The sequence below is a fragment of the Nyctereutes procyonoides genome, unplaced genomic scaffold (genome assembly GCF_905146905.1).
Source record: "Nyctereutes procyonoides isolate TBG_1078 unplaced genomic scaffold, NYPRO_anot_genome, whole genome shotgun sequence".
In the NCBI taxonomy this organism is placed as follows: domain Eukaryota; kingdom Metazoa; phylum Chordata; class Mammalia; order Carnivora; family Canidae; genus Nyctereutes; species Nyctereutes procyonoides.
In genome coordinates, this window is record NW_026575052.1 from 18,930,067 (window position 1) to 18,947,210 (window position 17,144).

At 44.8% G+C, this 17,144-nt stretch overlaps 1 protein-coding gene across 7 annotated transcripts in view; it reads right to left on the reverse strand.

Annotated features, from left to right (window-relative positions):
* The window catches only part of SIAH1 (siah E3 ubiquitin protein ligase 1), a 51,432-nt gene that overhangs the window by 21,074 nt on the left and 13,214 nt on the right, over window positions 1-17,144 (reverse strand). For 2 of the 7 annotated variants that reach the window (XM_055331230.1, XM_055331232.1), the window contains exon 2: window positions 9,548-9,779. The exons of 2 other annotated variants lie outside the window; for them this stretch is intronic. In XM_055331230.1, coding sequence (XP_055187205.1) covers window positions 9,548-9,608 — 61 coding nt within the window. In that variant the 5' untranslated portion in view covers window positions 9,609-9,779. Of the gene's footprint in view, window positions 1-8,119; window positions 8,134-8,778; window positions 8,941-9,547; window positions 11,437-17,144 lie in introns of those variants that run through there. 3 more of the 7 variants (XM_055331229.1, XM_055331233.1, XM_055331234.1) reach the window with 3 other exon arrangements.

The window sequence follows — 17,144 nt, forward strand, 5'->3', positions numbered from 1 at the left end:
GGACCACTGAACTACCAGCACACAACATATCAAAAACTGCAGGATGTAGACTATAAGCACAAACGTCATCACTTAGAATTACACAGTTCAAACATGTAGTTATTGACAAGGGGTAATCACTTAATAGGAAAATATCTATAAGGATTTATGTCAAAGAAATTAAAATATCCATGGTTGACTTTTAAAAAATGTAGCACATACACACACAGACTAGAAACTATGCCATAATGTCTAAAAATTATGAAGGATCATGGGAAAGATAAGGATTACATTTCTCTACGTATTCCTCAAATGTTCCATAAAACATATTATTTTGGTAGTATAAAGGATTAAGTTTCAGTGCATATTTTGTGTTCCCACACTTTCCTGCTGATGAATTGCTGGTGACTTCATAGAAAAATTCAAATACTAAGAAATCAAGAGCTGATTTTGTCTACCTGCCTTGGTGTTTTTTTTTTTCTTAGATTTATTTTCTTAAATGCCTCAAATATATGGATATTAATAGGGGGAAAAATGGAAACCATCTATTCATATAAAAAATCTATATATTTCATATACATATTTTAGTTTATACTTAGCATTTTAAAAACTAATTATATGACAAAATTTGTCGATCACCTCTCCAAACAAAATCAAAAGAACACAGTCTGCAGAAATCAATTCACAACTATCTGTATTAACAAAACATCTGAAGTAGTCCCTAACAAAGCTAACCAGGGTCCTTGACACACACACACACACACACACACACACACACACACAAAGCCTGAACTTTAACCAAACTCAAAAGAGCAAAATGTAAAACACAAAGGAGGAAATAAAATAGCAAGAGTTTTGAACAATTAGATTACTCCATTTATTCAAATCAATTACTAAAGTAACCTATCCAAGGCATTTTTGAAGAAGCTAGTACACACTAAATTTCACTGTATCAACCATCACTAGCTAAGCCTGTAAAAATAACGATAATACATAACAAGGACAGCATAATACTTCCTGTAAAATTCAAGACTGGCATTAAATTCTAATTTTTTTTAAAGACTTTATCCATTCATTTGAGAGAGCAGAGTGAGAGAGCCCACAAGTGGGAGGAGAGGAGGGGCAGAGGGAAAGGGAGAAGCAGATTCCCCATTGAGCAGGGAGCAAGATGGGGAGGGGCTCGATCCCAGGACCCTGAAATCATAACCCAAGCCCGAGACAGACACTTAACCAACTGACCCACCTTGGCACCCATAAATTCTAATTTTTTAAGAAAATATTTCTCATGGGTGCTATCTACTTTAAAAATATAAATTTGTCCAAAGGTTTTCCTTCAACCTTCTCTTTCTAGTTCCTCCCATGTGTCCCCCATACCCCCTGCCATTAAAAACAAACAGGGGCACCTGGGTGGCTCAGTCAGTTTAGAGTCGGAGTCTGACTTCAGCTCAGATCTTGGTCTCAGGGTCCAGGGCTGCAGCCCACAGTCTGGCCCCAGGCTCTGTGGGGAGTCTGCTTGTCTCCCTCTCTCTCTGCCCCTCCCCCTGCTTGTGCTCTTTCTCTCCTTCTCAAATAAATAAATAATATCTTAAAACAAACAAAAATCATGAATAAGTTCAACACATCTGGGCAACCTCAAATCCAGTGAAAGGTCTTTGTCAGTACCATTCTGGTCACTGTGGCTCAAGCTCAGAGAATAAGTTGAACCAAAATAGCCTATTTTCTCAGTATTATTCATCTTAGAGTTCCTGAAGATTTATTTAAAAAGTAAAAGTAATTGGGACAATGGTAGCTGGTCACAATAGTGTGTTCTCTTTGTGAAAATCCATCAGGCTATACCTATAATTTGAGCATTTTTCTGTTATCTATTTATGCTATACTTCAACAAAAAAGTTTACATTTAGAAACAAAAATACTATTGCTCTAGATATTCTCTCAAATCTCCTGGAACAGTATCAGGCTTCCTCACTGGCTAATGTATCACAACATCTCTCCTCCCTTCCCCTCTGCTCAGTTTCTCAATGTGCCTATTACATCTTTAACCTACCACAGTCTAGTATTCACTAACTATAACTATTCTCAACTAGTGGCTTCACCCATGTTCCCTTTAGAAAATACCACAGAAGCCATCAAATGCTGATATACCACCTCCCCCCCCCCCTTCAGAATGAAGAAGTGACCAGGATTCTGGGCTGCCCTCTCACCTGCTCAGGCATCATACCCCTTCTATTATCCTTTCTCTCTCTAACATCAATTCCTGCCTCTTTTACTACCAGACCATGGCTCTAACACCCAAACATGCTCTAGTATCTCCCATCTAGCTTCTGTGAGACCACATCCCCTGATTTCCCTTCTACCTCGCTGGCTCTTTCTGGATGTCTCATAGATACCTCAAATCCAACAAATCAGAACTTTCAATTTTATTACTATCCTTCTCCACCTATCCCACCCCTTTAGGCTGCCCCACTTGGTTAAACATCACCATATTCCACACAGCTGCTCAAGACAGAAACCACCTAATTCCTTCCTTCCCTCTCTTCTCACATCAAATCCACCAACAAGTCCTGTTAATTCTGTCTTCAAAATATATCTCAAATCCATCCACTTTTCATCTTCACTGCCACCACCTTAATCTAGGTCATAATCAACTATTGCCTAATCAAAGAAACGGCCTTCTGACTGATCGGTTCTCCAAACAACAGCTAAGCTATCTTAAAAGTTAAAAGTGAATTATGCTACTCCTTTAATCAAAACTTTCTGATGGCTTCTCAGTATCCTTAAAATAAAATTTACATTCCTTACTTTGACTCATCAGGATTTGATTCCAGGCTATCTCTCCCTATCATCCATTTGTTTCAGTAACACTCTCTTCCCTCAACTTCTAGAACAGGCTCATTCCAGCCCCAGGGCCTTTACCTCTGCTTCTCCCTCACTCTGAAAGGTTCTCCCTTTCCTCCTTTTATCACAGCTTAAAAGTCACCACTTCTGACAGCAGGTTCTCCTTCCCACCCCCTTATTCATTACTTCAGCACTTTCAACTCCTTTATAGTAGATGGTTCCCCTTATGAATTTTTCCTTTATGATGGTGCAAAAGCAATATGCCATCCTTTGAATTTTGAATTGTGATCTTTTCCCAGGCTATCAATGTACAGTATGATACTCTCTCATGATGCTGAGCAGCAACAGCAAGCCACAACTTCCCAGTCAGCCAGGCAATTGGGAGGGTAAGCAACTAGTACACTTATAACCACAGTTTTTCATTTTCAGTACAGTATTCAATAAACCACATGAAATATTCAATACCTCATTATAAAATAGGCTTTGTGTTAGATGATTTTGCCCAACTGAAGGCTAACATAAGTGTCCTTGGCATGTTTAAGGTAGGATAGGCTAAGCCAAGCTATGATATTCAGGAGATTAGCTGTATTAAATGTTTTCAAATTATGATAGTTTCAATTTACAAAGAGCTTATCAGGGCATAACCCCATAGTAAGCGGAGGAAAATCTGTACATATCACAATATGTAATTGTTTATTTCCCTCACGAGAATGTAAATGGTAATATTTAGAGAAAATAAGTAACTTAATAACTCATTTTTTTTAGTTATTTAAACAATTTCTATGGATAGGCAATGTCCTTTTAAGGTACAAAAGTATGTAATGTCCCTGCTCTCGTAGAGCTTAGAGTCACAAACAGGAGTAAGTGGTAGACACAAGAGACACGTCCAGGTCTGATTCTTCAGAGCCCTGTCCCCTTAACCCCTCAACTATACTGCCACTCTAGCATTAGAATACGGGGAATGAGGCAGGCCACAGCAAAAAGCCTAACAGCTCCTCACATGCTAATGAAAATTAAGGCCTTGGAGAGTTCAATCTACCCAAAGTAGCAAAGGTAGACGTATGAGGGATTTAAGTAGAATCATGAGCAAAGGCAGATTTAAAGTACAGAGAGTATTCAAGAAACAGAGAATCCAGCTTGACTAGGTAGGGCAAGAGGAAATGTTGGAAGATAAGGTTAGAAAAGTACATTCTAAAAAATAAAAAGTACATTCTAAGGACAGTGTGAAGGTATTAGCCTGTCAAATTCAATAAACATTTAGTGAGAACAAACCGCATGAGAGAAACAATGCTAAACTCTAGACCAACAAGGGTGGTTAAGACAAAGTCCTCGCAGAGATTGCAGTCTACTGGGAAAGCTAAGTACGAGAGAAAAATTACAGTTCAGGGGGATACCTGTTAGAATGGGGTCAAGCAAAGAGTGCTTAGGAACACAGAGAAATGACACCAATTCAAGATGGGAAGTCCAGGAAGAGTGTATCAGCTAAATGATGTCTAGGCTGAGATTACAGAGCTTAGCTGGAAGAGAGAAAATATGGTGCATATAGGCACTTGCAAGTACATAATCAAAAATGGCATGGAAGTAAGAAGAGCACGTTCAGGAAAGGTTGTATACTTACTACCCATATCAAGGAACTTTGGACTTAATACTAAAGTTCTTATATGTTGCCTACATTAGAAAGCTCCCTTCAACTACAGAAGAACTGAAGGTAGGAGAAAGACACCAAAAGCAGACAGACCACTTAGAAGGTAGAAGATTTGAATGTAAATGTGAAAATGAGTGAGAGAGAAGCAATATCAGATTTGAGACAACCACATGGCAACAAAATCAGGACCTGATGACCAACTGAAACTAGAGGGTAAAAGCCTTGGACAGTTGAAAACAATAAAGGTTTTTGTTTTCGACATGCAAATCTTAAGTACCTTGGTACATAAAAGTGGAAAATGACCTGAAGGGAAAGACACTGTCGAGAGAATGAGAAGACAAACCACAGACCAGGAGAAATTATCTGCAGAAGACTCATCTGATAAAGGACTGTTACCCAAAATATACAAAGAACTCTTGAAACTCAACAATAAAACTAACAACGACCCAACTTAAGCCTTAACCTAGCCAAAGAAATACAGAGGGCAAATGAGCATGTGAAAAGGTGTCCACATCATCTGTCACCAGAGAAATGCAAACTGAAACAACAAGAAAATACCACTACACATCTTTTTAGAATGGCCAAAATCCAGAACCCTGACACCACCAAATGCTGGTGGGCATGCGGAGCAACAGGAACTCTCATTCCACTACTGGTGGAAACGCAAAACCATACAGTCACTATAAAAGGCAGTTGTGACAGTTTCTTACAAAACCATACATACTCTTACCCCTAAGATCTAGTAATCATGCTGCTCGGTATTTACTCAAAGGAGCTGAAAACACGTCCACACAAAAACCTACACACGGGCGTTTTTAGCAGCTTCATTCATAATTTGGAAGCCAAAATTTGGAAGCAACCAAGATGCTGTCCTCTGGCAGGTGAGTGGATAAATAAACTGGCACAACCAGACGGTGATTATTATCCAGTGCTAAAAAGAACTGAGCAATCAAGTCATGAAAAGACACAGAAGAATCTTCAATGCGTATTACCAAGTGAAAGAAGCCAATCTGAAGAGGCTACCTGCTGTAGGATTCCAATTATATGACATTCTGGAACAGACAGAACTATGAAGACGGTAAGAGGATCAGTGCTTGACAAATGTTTGGGGAAGGGAGGAAGGAATAGGTGGAGCACAGAGGACTTGCAGGACAATGCAACTGTTCTTCTGTACACTCTAATAATGGTGGATACATGTCGTTCATTATGCATTTGTCACAACTCCCCCAACACAGAACACCAAGACTGAACCATAATGTAAAACCATGGGCTTTGGGTGAGAATGATGTGTCAGTGCAGGTACAGCAACTGTAACAAATGTATTACTCTACTCTGGTAGAGAACTACTGACAGTGCAGGAGCTATGTAGGACTGGGGGCAGGGTGAGTATGGGAAATCTCTTTCCCTTCTGTTCCATTTTGCTACTGAACCCAAAACTGCTCTAAAAAATAAATTCATCAAAAAAAACTTTTACCTGCAGATAAGAGAATACATAGGTCTAAAGTGTTATCAGCACTGTACATAGTAGTATATCAGGGAATAAATATGTATTGTTAGGCACTGAGGATATAGGAACACAAAACAATTCTTGCCCTTATGCTTCAGATACTCTAATAATTATAGCCATGGAAAACCAAATAGTTTAAAGTGCTTGAGAAAAACTGCTATTTAAAAGTAATGATTAAAGATTTTACGACTATAAAGAGGAGAATTTATCCCCAGTTATTTCTCGAAGGAAAAGGGAGGCAGAGGCAGGATGGGATGAGAAGTCTGATGTTTTCACATATTGATTTTGTTTTGCGTGTGGGGAAGGTACACACCAAAAATATTCAGAATTTAAACATTAACACGGTGTGTATGGCAATTCCACAATTACAACCAAAAGTCTGTGACATCCCTTTTTAAGCAAATAAAGAAAAACCTGCAATCTTTGGAAACTGGATAAATCAAGAGCTTTAAAATACGACTTAAAGGGTCACTTTGCAGCGTTACCAAACTTACTGTCACTCTCATTACGTAAGACTTGTTTTCAAAACACCGTATATACTGAAAACAAAGTCCTAGTGTTCACCATCACCATGTCACTGCTGTCATAGCTAGATATTTCCTTTATAACTCCAATTAGTTTTAGCCTAATTACAATATTCTTTCGATTACAGACGTTAAAGAATATTCGTCAACATCATTTTATAAGAACTTCCTAAAGTTCAGAGGGAACAGACATTAAGCTAAAGTGAATTAAATTTCTGAGTGTGCAGTTTGTGGAATACTTATCCTGAAAAGTTCCATATCTATTAATTGTACTGCACTTCAGTTTAAAATATTAATAAATTTTACTAAATTATGCTGGAAAGATGCCAACAGGGGGCATTTGAACCAATTCTTTATCTACAGAAAAATTTTCGCAAAGCAAACTTTAGGGCTGCAACTAACTAATTTCCGGAATGAGAAACTACAATTTGTATAATCCACTTTAAGTCAAAATCTACTTGTCACAAAGTTCTCCCAACAGCTAACCAATATCTTCTCCTCCACAATTTGAGCCAATTACCTCCCTGATAAAATTACCAGACCATTACATTTATCACAGTACACTTTGCTCTTCCCTTATGTCTAAAAGGGGTGGGAGTTATCTACAGACATCTAACACTCAAAAGGGATTCACGGTTCCACCTTTCCAGGTTAGTTAAAGTCAAGTCCTTGGAATCTAACTGATAAACGTAAAAGCGCTAAAAGGAAACTTAATCACTTTGATTCTTAAAATTCGGGGCCACACAGGACCTATCCAAATCCCTCACTACAGTAACTTTCCAAATGCCATGATCTCAAAGCGCCTGCCCATTTATCATCTATACCTCGTTTTCATTTTGCACAACTAACAAAATGCAGTAAAAGAAAAATCCGAGCACTAACGATGTACAATGTGATTTCACATATTCCGGTCTGGGCACTTCCAACATACCCATCATGCCGCGATAAACTCCTAAGATTAGTTACTAAATAATAATAGCCGTAGCAGCAAACATTTATTAATAAGCACGTCCCACCGGCCTTGCCACTGCTCCAAACCCCTTCGCCTATTATCCTCTCATCAGTTCTCCAGACAATCCCACAACGTAGGTAGGTACTGTCCTTACACCCATTTTGCAGATAAGGAAAACGGAGCACAGAGAGGTTAAGCCTCTTGCCCAAGGTCACAAACCCGTGGGGCAGGATGAAACCAAAGCAAGCAGAGTCCAATGCTCGCAACATCCAACTGCTGCTGAAAAGAGTTAACAATTTACCCTTGACAGCCGCTTATCTGGAAATGGTAAATGTTCAACCGCTAGGAACAGGCAGCCGGGTCGCTGCCCTATATCCAGGCTCATGGCTTCTGTGACTTTGACAAATCGGCGACACAATCTGATTTTTCCCAACACACAAACCGGGACCTCTCTGGATGTCAGAGCAAACCAATCCTGAATCCCTGCCAGGCCCGGGTCCCCCACATTCCTAAGTCATCGTCTGAGAGACTCGAGAAAGGGGGCCCCAAACTCCCCGTCCAATGAGGCCCAGGAAAACCAAGGTTTGCAGTGGAAAGCTGGGGCTTCCCTGGCAAGCGGTTTCACGCGAGCTGCTCTCTAGCGACATAAACAAGGGAGGAGGCTGCATTCTTCCCACCGCACAATGAGGGATCCGGCAGGGAGCGGGAGCAGCCACGCAGCGCCCCCGGGGTCGCGGGCGGGCGGGGGCGCGCGGGGGCGCGCGGGGGCGGCCCCGGGCCCGGGCCCGGGCGGCGCGGGGAGGGGCCGCAGCGCAGGGCCGGCCGCTGCCCGCACTCAGCTGACCTCCGCCATGTTGGCCGCACACCCCGGGACCCTGCACAACAAAGGCCGGCGCCGGGGCGCGGGGCGCGCGGGGCGCCTCCCCCGGCCGGGCCCGCCTCCCGAGCGCGCGGGGGCCGGGCCGGGCAGGGCCGGGAGGGGCCGACCCCCGCCGCAGGGCGCGGGGCCCGGGGCGCGGGGCGCGGGGGGCGGGGGGCGGGGGCGGGGGCGCGCCGGCTCGCGGCGGCGGGCAGGGCCGAGCAGGGGAGGGGCGGGGAGGGGCGGGGGGCGGCGCTCGGCCGGGCGGCCCGGCTCGGCCCGAGACAAAGGCGCCCGGCGCCGGGGGGCTGCCCGCGCCCCCGCCCCCGCCCGCCCCCGCCCCCGCCCCAGCCCCAGCCCCTGCGCCGCGAGCGGGCCCCGCCGTCCTGCCCGCCCGCCGCCATTACCGGCCTGGGCGTCCTCCTCCCGGAGCGCCCCTCGCGGCCGGCTCCTCCCTCCAGGCCGGGCCCCGCTTACCTGTAGGCGGAGAGCGCGCCTCGGACCCGGGTCCCGGCTCAAAGGCGCTCCGTCGCCGCCGCCAACCCCGGGCAGCGCCACCGCCTCCTCCCCGGGCCGGCACCTACGGGACACGCTGGGCCGCCGCCGCCGCCGCCGCCGCCGCCCGAGAGCGCGCCCCGCAACGGCCGCCCCGGCTCCCCCCTGGCCGCCGCCGCCGCCGCCGCTCGAGAGCGCGCCCCGCAACGGCCGCCCCGGCTCCCCCCTGGCCGCCGCCGCCGCCGCCGCCGCCGCCGTCGTTTCGCGCGTCCTCGAGCCCGCCGCGCGCCCCCGCTAAATACCACACACTGCGGCGGCCGCCATGAGGAGGCGCGGCCCCGCGCGCCGGCCGCCCGGAGGGGGCGGGGCTTCGCGGGCGCGCAGGCGCAGGCGCAGGGGCGCGGAGGCGCAGGGGCGCTCGGGCGCTCGGGCGCTCGGGGGCTCGGCCGGCGGCGGCGGCCCGCGCGGGCGTCGGGGGCATCGCGGGCGTCGGGGGCATCGCGGGCGGCGCGGGCGGCGCGGTGCGGGGCTCCGGCTCCTCCGCTCCGGTCGCCGCGGCACTGCTCCGCCGCCCGATGACGGCCGCTGCCGGCTGCCCTTCGCCTCCCCGCGGCCGGAGGCTGGGTCCGAGCCCCTCCCCTCGGTCTCCGCCGCCCTGGGCCGACGCGGGACGGGTTCCCGAGGCGTCCTCTGGCCGAGGAGCGGGTAGCGCGCGAGGCACGCCTTTTCCCCCGTGTCCTTCCTTACTCACCTGCAAGAAGTCGCTCCCGTGCGGCTCCGCGTTTCCGTTTAAACAGAAAAATAAGTGTCATTCACGGTTCTTGGACAGGCACCGTGTCTAGATCTGCGCGAACGCCGCAGTCTGAGCCGTTGACAAGCTGCATTTCCAAGCAGGAGCCTCCGTAAAAATGTGTGAGATCCTAGAAACCATCCGGGAAGTGGGCTCTCCACCATCTCCAAACTCCGCACCAATGGGAAGGCTCCTGGGATGGTAAGAGTTTATTGCTAGCACTCCACGAGAACTCAAAAAGTCTGAATTTACACAGTTATGTTAGGTACGGAGGCAAGCTGCTAACTTCTGGCTTCTCAGCAAATTGGTAGAGTGTTCTGCGTTGATACCTCTACTTCTCCACCTGATACCTTGGCTTATTGTGGCTGCCTTCCCTGAAACCGTTAGGTTTCACACATCCAGTGTTTCTTGAGGTTGGGAAAGTAAGAAACCACGTGTGCTCTTAGCTGCAAGCTATACTACTAATACACAACTAATGCTGGTCCCCCAAAGCCCAAAAAAATCAGATGAAGAACCTGGGTGAGTTATGTACAGTTGCTGGTGTTCCATCGTTCATTTCTTCAACAGTAAATATTTACATAGCGATCCTAATATGTTGACATGCACTGTACTTGGACATGAATGGAGCTTACTTGGTCAGGAAGACACTCATTTATTCTTCATTCATTTCACCAATGCCAAGCACAGTGCTAGTGCTAGGTTCTGAGACTACAGAGACACTAGTCCTGCACTCACAGAATATATACGATCCAATGGGGAACAAGGACATTAATCAATCTCACAAATATTATCACTACAACTGTGAAAAATGCTACAAAAGAAAAGGGTGCCTGATGCCAAGAAAGTTTATAACAGGCCAGACAGAGAATATAGGCTATGTGACTTCGTAAGAACTGAAGTCAAAACAAAAGCAAAAAACAACAAAAGAACTGAAGTCTTAGAAGGAATTAACCAGGTTACGTATGGGGTAAGTGGAAGACTTGAACAAGAGAAAAAGCATTTCAGAGGAAAGCCCTGCAGGGTAAGAAGTCTGCCCAGATGCAGGAACTGAAAACCGACCTCTACTGTGGGTTTTTTTTTTCCCCCTTGGGGAAGCAGAGAAGGGACTGAAAAGGCACAAGGCACAGGAATATGGCACAGGCAATGCTGAAACCGATGAGGTACCGACAGAGATGGGCTTTGTGGGCGAAGAGATCCAGATTATTTAATGGACAATACTTCTCAGACTGGTAAGGTGAAAAAAGGATTCACTGATGGACAAAGATGGAACTGAGTCTTGGCCTAGGGGTCAGAGTTGCCCAGAGGAAGACAGAAAGGCTTTCCACGCTGCAGTAATATACTTGAAGGCACCATCACAAGAGCGAATGCCCGAGACTGAGTGTGATGAGGGTGTTGGGCTTGGCTAAGAAATGGGCCAAAATGAGCAAAAGCTGACCAAGGAGAACACTTCTGTCCAGGCAAGAAACAAAGGCCTGAACCAAAAGGTGGCAAAGAGCATGTCAAGGAAGGTGTCAGACAGTTGGATCTGGAGTGAAATCAGTTGGATTGACAGAGGATAGGACGCAAAGAAGAGCAAAGAGCCAAGGTGTCACATCTTTCCAGAGTTAGGTTCTAAACGCCACCCATAAAGAAAAATAAAAGTGTAATCAAAATAATCTGTAAAACTCCTTTGAATTGACCATAAATTACAGTCTCCATTATCTGTTTATATAGTCTTATACCAGGTATGTACGTATAAATCGCCAATGTTACTTACACAAAATATAATTTTACAGTATTCCTGATTACATTATTTAAACTGCAGTTTCCTCTCACTTTTCTGTCTTTCTCTTTTTCTTTTTTTTTCTTTTTTTTTTTTGGAGGTTGGGGAAGTTATAAGATCAATAGAGCTCAGTTTCACTCCAGTGTGGAGGAAGCTTTTCCATTTTCACATATGATGCATTGGGAATAGTCATGTAGCCTCATACTGGGTGCAGGCTCCAAGCGGTCACTTTCTAGCCCTATGGGAGAAGAGCAGCACTGGAGTATTGCTCCCCAGAATTTCTTTGCCTCTACAAATGATGCAGTGGGCATTAACTAAAGAAAACTTGCCAATATGACAAAGTTCCAAACACCCTGCTTTGCCAGAATCAAATTTTGGCCCGCTCACGTCCCTGTCCCTTCTCTTATCCAACAGCATTTTGTCCATCTGAAAATAACAGAGTTTCACCTGGCCCACTGCTGACAGGAGGGAATTCACTTTATTAGCTGGTGGATTCTTTTAAGCTGCAGAGGTCCCTGGGACAAAGTGTTCCCTGGAGATACTACACACAATCTCAAAGTGTTGGATCTTTTACGTCAGCTACTCAGAGGCAACTTCTGCCCCTGGAATTCTCACACTTGCTTTCCTTGGCTTGGTTGGTGCCTGCTCTCAGCTAGAAGAGTCAAAATTACTTCTTCCTTCTCCTGCTTCCTGATTATGTAAAACTAATCTCGTTTGATTAATTTCATCTCCACGAATCTTAACTAGATTTAGGAAGGGCTCAATCTGATTTAGTGCATTCCTATTGGAGGTATGAATGGAGGATCGGTGGGGCATGCATATCATGACTATAAATGTTAAACATTGGAAGGAAAATAGCCCAGTTGTGAAGTAATTAGGCACCCGTTTCTGAATAGAAAGACAGCTCTACTTCCAGGACAGTTAATCTGTAGAAAAGCGTCTTGTAAACTATAAAGCTGACCCCAGTAGCGCTCTGCGTGATGGTATTTCGGGATGGGTGCTAACTAAATATTTTCAGGCCATACAGGGCAAATATTTGAGGGTAGGGAACCTTCCTATTCCCCTCAAATCACATCAAATGACAGTTCTATCTACTACACGGGGACATAAAGTGCTAGTCTTGTAGCTGACCCCTAGTGCTGCTCTGGTGAAAGAGAGCAACTTGACTGTCCTCTCTCCTGCTTATGAATAAAGCAGACACCAATGACACATCTATATTTTGGGATCTTTTTTTTTAAAGATTTATTTATTTATGATGGACATAGAGAGAGAGAGAGAGGCAGAGACACAGGAGGAGGGAGAAGCAGGCCTCATGCCAGGAGCCTGACGTGGGACTCGATCCCCGGACTCCAGGATTGCGCCCTGGGCCAAAGGCAGGCGCTAAACCGCTGAGCCACTCAGGGACCCCCTATATTTTGGGATCTTATATGAATTCATAGTAACTTGATATTTAATATAGGTCAGATACCAACTCATTGGCATCTTCTCATTGACAATCAGTCTTTTCATGATCCCTGGTGAGATTCTATCCAAGGGATGAAGCAGGAGCAGGTAGGATAAGTAGAAAATGTTTTGACTTACTGCACTGGTCCATGATCTTTAAGAATTGAGCCACCTTCAAAATTAGATGTCATTATTTCCTTCACATGGGAATTCTCTAAAAATACACACATGCACACGCATTCCTCCTCACCCCACATTCTCTTACATGACTATTTTTAAACTGTTCCATGAATTAAAAGCACTCAGACACACGTGGTTAGCCAGATCTTTGGGCATACCAGTGTACTTGATTTAAGAAACATGAATTCAAGGGCACCTGGGTGGCTCGGTCGGTTAAGCGTCTGACTCTTGATTTCAACTCGTCATGATCTCAGGGTTGTGGGATCAAGCCCCACGTCAGTGGGCTCCATGCTATGAGTGGAGCCTGCTTAAGATTCTCACTCTCCCTCTGCCCCTCCTCTCTCTCTCTCTAGAAAGAAAGAAAAAAAAGAAAGAAAGAGAGAAAGAAGAAACATGAATTCAAATTGTATATATATTACATATATAACATATACAGCCATATACAGCTATATATATCAGATATACTCCATACTGTCCCTCCTGTACAGATCAGATATACTCCATACTGTCCCTCCAATACAGTACAATGCTATATAATAACTTTCCAAATGCTCCCAAAAGCCCAAAGCCTTAGCCTCACTTAGCATCAGGCTTCCATCCCCACAATCACCAGCGCCCTTTTCCCAAAGCACAAATCCTGCCTTTGTTTATTCCTTGTCCTGCTGCTGCTCTAATTAGATTTCTGAATAGGTCTTGCAATCCCTGAATTTTTGGAAGGCCTATATTTCAAATTTCTCTTCCATCAAGCCTCTACTAGTTCACTGACTCATTTGATGAATGTGTTAGTGTCATTCAAGGAATACAGGCTGTCCTCTAAATAGTAATATCAAATTGTCCTTTGCATGGAATATACACAATCTCAGATAACATCGTCAAAGTTGGCAAAACTAGTTAAGATAGTAAAGATGTTTTCAAGTGTCTAACATCAATACAGTTGTTTTACAATGGACCAGTTCACAAGACCAAACCGATCACTCCTGGATCACTGTTGGGCTGTTTGTTTCCAGGTAATAAGAGGTATCTCCTGCCCAGGAAACTACTGCTAACCACTCTTATGTTAGACCATCAGTACCCATTTATCATTCAGCTTAGGTGGACAGCTCAGAAGATATTAGCCTTTCCTTCCAGCTTAGCTCTGCTGCTAGCCAAACCGAAAACCTTTCTTGGCCTGAAACTGGGAGGCACTCCTCCCTCCTAAATAGATTCCTATCAGCTTTGCAAAGGAAAGCAGGTCCCCAACATGTCAGACATGCCTGAAGCAGAGCAGAAACAATGTTTTCTTTATCAGACACACCTGTTGCCAGTCATTCACTGTCTGGGGTTAGTGAATGTATTAAACAGCATCCAAAACAAGTTCTGCCAAATATGATAGAGAAGAAATTGGAGACACACCATGAATATCCCAAAAGATGACTGGGACTAACTGTAGATAGTTCCAAAGAGCCGAAATGATCCAAAAATACATTAACCCACAACTGTTTTCTCCTTGAATTTAATATATTTCTTCAGGAAAAAGACTACGTGTTAGACACCAAATTTTGCAAAAGGCTAAATAAATCATGTCGGCTTGTATGCCGGTCTGTGGGACTAGGTGATATTAACAACAATCACTGTCAGCCTTAAATCGATGAAATGCAATTAGCATGTTAGTATAGTCCTGGCACTTTGGCTCCAATCCCTGCCCACCCTCACTCCTTCTCCTCCACCCTCAATACACACATGGACATTTCTTTATAGCCACCAGGATTTAGCCCTTTTAAAAATTGTATGTTGAGCTCCTGTTATGTGCTAAGACGTACACTACGACTTTGGAAGGCAAGGGCATGAAAATTCACCACTGTGTGCCCATCAAGGGATAGCACAGTGCCTAGTACAGACAGAGCCCTCAAAATGTCTGTTAAGCAAATGAAGAAATATGAGACAAGGACCATGTCCTTAAAAACTCTGGCTGCTGATGGAATATATTTCCCATTTTTCTTGTCCATCTTTTCACTCATGGTCAGAAGATATCCTCTCCTTTTTTCTTGGAAGAACTAGCATGTATTGAACTCTTAACATGCTTAAATTTACAGGTTACTTCATCTACAACTAAGAGTATGTAAGAAGGGTACATTTTCGGGCTGAGGAAACTGAAACTCAAGAGAGGATAAATCATTTTCCCAAGGGCACACTCCAATAAGCGGTGGAGTGAAAGTTGACATCCAGGTCGTCAGCGCTCCAAAGCCTTTGCTCTTTTTTTCTGTGTCTGCGTGTTTCAACAAAGTTAGCTGATCTATAGGTGTTTACGCATGAATTCTTTTTAAATTCAGGATTTTTATTTTAGAGTTTTAGAATTAATAAAAGTATATATTACCTGGAAAACTATCGACAACTATGTTAGTTAAAAAACTGGGGATCCCTGGGTGGCTCAGCGGTTTAACGCCTGCCTTTGGCCCAGGGCGCAATCCTGTAGTCCCGGGATCGAGTCCCTCATCGGGCTCTCTGCATCAAGCCTGCTTCTCCCTCTGCCTGTGCCTATGCCACCCTCCCTCTATGTCTATCATGAATAAATAAATAAAATCTTTTTTAAAAATAATTAAATAAAAAATAAAAAATTAAGGCATGTATATAACATGTAGAGTATAGTAGTGACTACTAGGAGCACTAAAGTGCTAAAGTTGCAGAAGGCCCATTAGGAGGGGTGGGGGATCCAGATGAAGATGGGTGGAGGAGAGGGGGACTGACTTTCAGTTGGCGTTCTGACTGACTTGAGAACACATGCATGTGCAAGCTGGAGGAGGAGCAGAGGAGAAAGGAGAGGGATAAGCAGATTCTGCGCTGAGTGCAGAGCCCGATAGAGGGGTTCTGTCTCAGCACCCTGAGGTCATGACCTGAGCTGAAATCAAGAATCAGATGCTCAAACGACTGAGACACTCAGGTGTCCCCTTTATTCACCTGTATTGTGTTGTTTTATAATTAAAAGCAGTAAAGATGATAAAAAAGTCTTGAAGGACAAAGACTGTGAGTTCTAGATGGTGCTAAGTTAGAGACCCCAGGCAAGTAATCGAACCGGTTTGCCTTGGTTCGCTCATCTATAACTAGAGATCTCTTTGTTCCAGGTAGTAGTGAAGATTAAATGAGTGAATCCATGGGAAAGCATTTAGGACAGGGCCTGACTGGGGTAGATGGAAAGAAACAGAAAGCAGCTGGGGGATGGGCACAGTGGCAGACAGAATAATGGCCCCCCAAACACCCACAAGCTAATCTTCAGAATTGTGACTATGTCCCTTTACAGGGCAAAAAGGACTCTGCAAATGGGATTGAGTTAAGGATCTTGAGACAAAATTATCCTGGACCGTCCCAGTCGATCCAATATAATCATAAGGGTCTTTAAACAGCAAAGAGGCAAGCAGGAAAGTCAGAGAGAAGGACATGTGAGGACAGAAGCAGAGATCAGGGTGGTGCTGGGAAAGAGCCCTGAGCCAGGAAATGCAGGCGGCCTCCCGAGAGTTGAAAAGGCAGAGAAACAGATTCTCCCCTGGAGCCTTCCAGAAGGAACCAGCCCTGCCAACACCTTGGGGTTAGCCCATGAGACTGACTCTAGACTTCTGACCTCCAGAACTGTAAGAGCCGCCTCTGTTGTTTGAAGCCATTGACTACAGTAATTTGCTACAGGAGCACCAGGAAGCTGGAACAGACACAAAAGGAATTGTAAGCCCTCAGTCAATAAAGATGGAAAGAGAAGTGAGAGCCCACTGAGGATGGCTCCCTTTCGAATATCACAGAACATCTGGAAACAAAGCAAAAAACATCCCTGGATAAATCTGCCAACCAAGAGAAGGCAGAAGGATGTCTGCCTGGTTTAGTTAAGGTGGAAGAGGCCATCAAAGCTCACTGAACTGTGTGTTGACATGCACAGAATCCCACAGCCTTTTTGTCCCTCGAGAGAAAGCAAATGCCTGTCCGCTAATATTTTAGTGAGTCTACCCCTACACATTTGAACAATTGATTCTTCCTGTCTCTTTGGTAGTCAGTAAGAAACAGCTTCTTGCAGTTCATCTCTTAATCAACAGAAACACTGATAAACCCAGCTGACTTTGCAGCACGTGTGGATGTGTATTCATAGACGCATTTCTCCTCTTTCTTGTTCTCTCTTTCTCTTAATAAAAATGTAGCTCTCAAAGATACCCGGAG